The sequence below is a fragment of the Acomys russatus genome, chromosome 18 (genome assembly GCF_903995435.1).
Source record: "Acomys russatus chromosome 18, mAcoRus1.1, whole genome shotgun sequence".
NCBI lineage: Eukaryota > Metazoa > Chordata > Mammalia > Rodentia > Muridae > Acomys > Acomys russatus.
Genome location: NC_067154.1, coordinates 37,019,221 through 37,023,525, shown reverse-complemented (window position 1 = coordinate 37,023,525; position 4,305 = coordinate 37,019,221). Strand labels below are relative to the sequence as shown.

Genomic DNA, 4,305 nt, shown 5'->3' with positions numbered 1-4,305 from the left:
AGTGCCACCAGGTCTCCCCCTCCAGGGGACATGGTCTAATGTGAGGCACCAGAGTATGTGAGAAAGTCGTATCACACTCTCCACTCGAAATTTGTGGATAAATGGATTGAGCTAGAAATGACCATCTTTTTTTTGTTCATCTGTGTATCTGTCTTTTCTTCATTATGTTACACTCTAATCAGGTCCACGCCTGGAGCTGCGGAAAGTTGCAGAACAAGAAGAGAGACATAAAGTATGTTCTACTAGACATTTTCAACATTTTTGAAATGGGGATAAGATGTTGTCATCTACAAAGTTCACATTCTAAAAATACAGGCCAAGGAATAATCCTACCACAAAAATTCTCATATTCTTAATACTTTTAACCTGCTTCATTTGTACATACCCTTGTCTGAGTATGGTCCATGGTCTCCTAGTAAAAAGTTGGGCTTGCATGTAAGTACCTTCAATTTCAACTGAATTACTGCTCTTTAATTATGATGCAATAATGAGAAATGTGTTACTGAGAGCCCTTGGTAACTGTTCTCATGCACAACAAGCATGTTTCCTGCCCTCAAACAAACTCTAAGGTAATGTACTATGGCTCTTGTCTGTGAGGAATGACATGTAAGAATATATAATCTATAGAGGAGCCAACAGCTCCACTCATCTCAGTCATCTTAGGTTTCTAATTGGTGTCAGGTATTATTGAACATTAAAGTAGAGACAGTGTCAAATGTACTACTTTTTCTTTGTTCTAAATAGATCACAGCTCTGGAAAACACATTTCTACATCTCATGGCATAGCATGCCTTTCTACAAAGTAAGTTCATCACTGTGGAAGCTAAACACAGTGTAAAAAATGGCCAACAAAATTTTAGATAGCATGCATGATGAATAAAATTGAATGCTTGAGTAAATGTTCATTAACAGACTATGATATATGTTAAATTTGAAGTATAGCTTTATTTTTGTTAAATTTATCTGAAGAACATAGTTGAGAATGGTAGATATGGTATTAATTTTTGAATTTTTTGCAAACAGGAAAGCATTGATATGTTTCCTTTTTATGTTTTTCTTACATTCCCACTTCCTAATAGCACACACCATCGACAAGTGATTTCAGATATATTCAATAGAAACTATTTACAGTGAATTAAGTTTTCATAATTTAAAGCAATGAAAGGAATATACAGTGTTCAAGCTTCTTTTCTAATATTCTGTAATAGATATTTAATAAATCCATGTAACTGGGCAGAAATATGATTTTTAAAAACACAGTCAGCTCAACTGTCCCTACTAACATGAAAATTTAAGGTTCCTTTAATTTCTCTGTTTTCAAATTAAGGCAGGAATTCACCATTTAGCCTCTGATGAGCTAGAACTATCTACGCTGACCAGTTTGACTACAGACGCAAAGCTTCCCCTGCCTCTTCATATAGCGTGGAAGGATTATAGGCTTCTTCCACCACTCCTGGCCCTTTAATGTCTATTGAGCAGAAACTCTTCCATGTACTCACATTTCATTTTGGAAAGCCTTATTTTCTTTTTCCTCTATATTTAGTATGGTTTTATAAAAAGAAGTATTTCTTTCAATAAGAAAAAGTGGTACAATAAGCAAAACATTAAAATATAGGGAAACTTGTGCCAAGTGTGGTGGCACACACCTTTAATCCCAGCACTTGGGAGGCAGAGGCAGGTGGATTGCTGTGAGTTTGCAGTCAGCCTGGTCTACAAAGTGAGTCCAGGACAGCCAAGACTACACAGAGAAACCCTGTCTCGAAAACCAAACCAAAAAATGTAGGGAAACTTTGAACATTAATACTTCTTGTACAACAAAACTTGAAATTCTTTCTTACTAGCTATAAGATTCTTCACTAGATATTTTCATATGCAAAACAGTCAGAAGGGACATTCTTCAATATACAGATTGTACACATATTTCTTCACTACTCCATCATTTAATTTATATAAAAAATATTGTTGCCTTGTTTTTGAAGACATGGTCTCAGGCAGCCCAGGCTAGCCTTGAAATCAGTATGTAGTAATAAAGGACAACCATAAGCCATTGATTTTCCAGTATATTTTTCCTACATGCTGATAAAACATATGTGGCAGACATTTTAAAGCAAAAACAAAACGCAAACTTTAAGGGGAATACTTGTTATTTTCTTACGATGGTCTATGGCATTCACCACAATTCTCTCAAAGGGTAAAACAAACTTTATACATTAAATGTTTTATAAATGTTGCCAACAATCATCTATAACTTAGAGAAAACGATGCAACCATATATTTTTTGTTCACTGCTTAGGCCTTTATTTAGTTTCCTTGACCAGATAGATATTGAGCATTTCAATTTCTGAAGCTGCTGACCCATAATGCTTCACCTTTGAATTCTAGTGCTATGTTCTAGAATGCCATGATTGCCGCGATATTGTGGTTACATTCTTAGGTCACACTTCCTGTCTGGCTCATTATGATGCCCTTTTCCTGAAAGGTTGTTGATTTTCCTGTGAAGAAGATGATTCCACTCCTGCAGGATTTTCGCCTCTTCCTGCAGGGCGACTTCTTCATCTTGCAGAGCCCCATGCTCTTCTCTCAGCGCCTTGTTCTCCTCCCGCAGAGCCTGCTCCTCCTTCCACAAAGCCTGTTCTTCCATCTCTAGGGCAGCCCCCTCCTTTGTCAGGGCCTCCTCTAGCTCCGCAGCGACTCTGTCCCTCTTCAGGGCTTTTTCTTCCATTCTGAGCGCCATCTCCTGGTGCTTAAGAGCCTTGGTCTCTTCACGGAGGGATTTGATCTCTTCATGGAGAGCCTTGGCTTCCTTCTGGAAGGCTTTCTCTTGCTGCCGGAGAGCTGTGATCTGAGCCTCCATCGCTCGATTCTGTTGACAGAAAGACTTTCTTTCTGGGTTCAAGGCATTGAGTTCTTCGCCAGAAACCATTGGGTTCTCCAAAATAAACTTTTTCACCTTCTGGAGTAGCTGGTTTTGCTGCCTTAGGATGTGATTTCTTTCCCTGATGAACTGGTTGTCCATTCGAAAGGTCTTATTTTCTTTTTCTAGGGCTTTGTTTTCCCCCCAGAGGAATCTGTTATCTTGTCTCAGAGCCTTGTTTTCATCTCTCAAAGCCTTATTTTCTCGACAGAGGGTTTTTTCCACTTCATGAGATTTATGTTTGAGTTTACTTTGATCTTGGGCCCAAGAGAAACAAGAAAACAATTGCATTATTTTTTTTGATCCGGAGACATCCATTGTTTGTTGGTAATCTCAACACAGTGTTCTAAATCTGCTCATGTAGTCTTGGCTGCCTGTTGACTTTCTAGAGAATAATGCAGTAGATTTTATCCACTCAAAGACCAGCCATGCCCACTGGAAGAAAAATGAAAAGAGAAATAAAGGTTTGGTATATTTACTATTAGGGTTTATACCACCACCAATATTGTAGTTAAACCTAAACACAGACGAATTAGACTTTAATCACTTTATTCTACATAGGGACATTAAATTGATCAACAGTAGTGAACTGAGTTATCTGTGTTCATAAGCTAAGCTATTTGTAACCAATATTAGTGTTGTATACTATTATATATTAATTGTACTAATCCATCATCTGTGAATCCATCACCTGCTAATATTGAAGCTTCCTACTCATTCTGTAATGCTTCTAAGCATTTGAATAACTTCTAGAAAAAGAAAAGATGGAGAATACATTGAAGATACTTTAAGGCAATATAAACTGATGACTACAGAATTTACTTAGCTTGCTATGAGATTTAAAGATTTACACAACCAGCCACACTTACATTGCTATGTTCTCTAAGACACTTGTGCCTGGTTTCTGTAACTAAAAGAAAACAAGCAACAGTTTATGTCATCTATAGTGATGTCACATGGTGTTAACATTTGTGATATCATAGGTTACATATATACTCTGGCTTTATAAGACATGTGTTTTAGGAAAATAAAAAAGATTATATTCAATGTCTTTGATATTGTAAAATTAATGTGTATATAGTGCCAAATTACATAGAAATTATTAAAATTGATTTAAATTGATACTTTTCATAATTAGTCAAGGATTCCATTTTGACAAGTGTTGTGTAATTAACAGATAGTGAAAACCTTGGATAATTCAGAATTTATTAAAGAAATTTAAGACCATTATTTAATAATCTGAGTGAAGTAAATCTGTATGTCAATAAATAGACATGGTAACATTTTAATTGTAGTTAAATTATTAAGATACAATATTATTTAGCAAGCTATTAGACATGTCAAAAATTAGCTTTATGTAAAATAAGCCCATATTCTTTCATATGAATATA

At 35.9% G+C, this 4,305-nt stretch overlaps 1 protein-coding gene across 1 annotated transcript; it reads right to left on the bottom strand.

Annotated features, from left to right (window-relative positions):
* Positions 1–2,422: 2,422 nt before the first annotated feature.
* On the bottom strand, positions 2,423–3,232 carry LOC127202351 (golgin subfamily A member 6-like protein 2). The gene has a single exon (XM_051161030.1). It carries the CDS (start codon positions 3,230–3,232, stop codon positions 2,423–2,425), a length of 810 nt encoding a protein of 269 aa, XP_051016987.1.
* Positions 3,233–4,305: the final 1,073 nt, after the last annotated feature.

What these genes read in the sequence shown, in the direction of transcription:
- LOC127202351 (XM_051161030.1), bottom strand. Translation starts at nt 3,232, where the DNA reads ATGGATGTCTCCGGATCAAAAAAAATAATGCAATTGTTTTCTTGTTTC.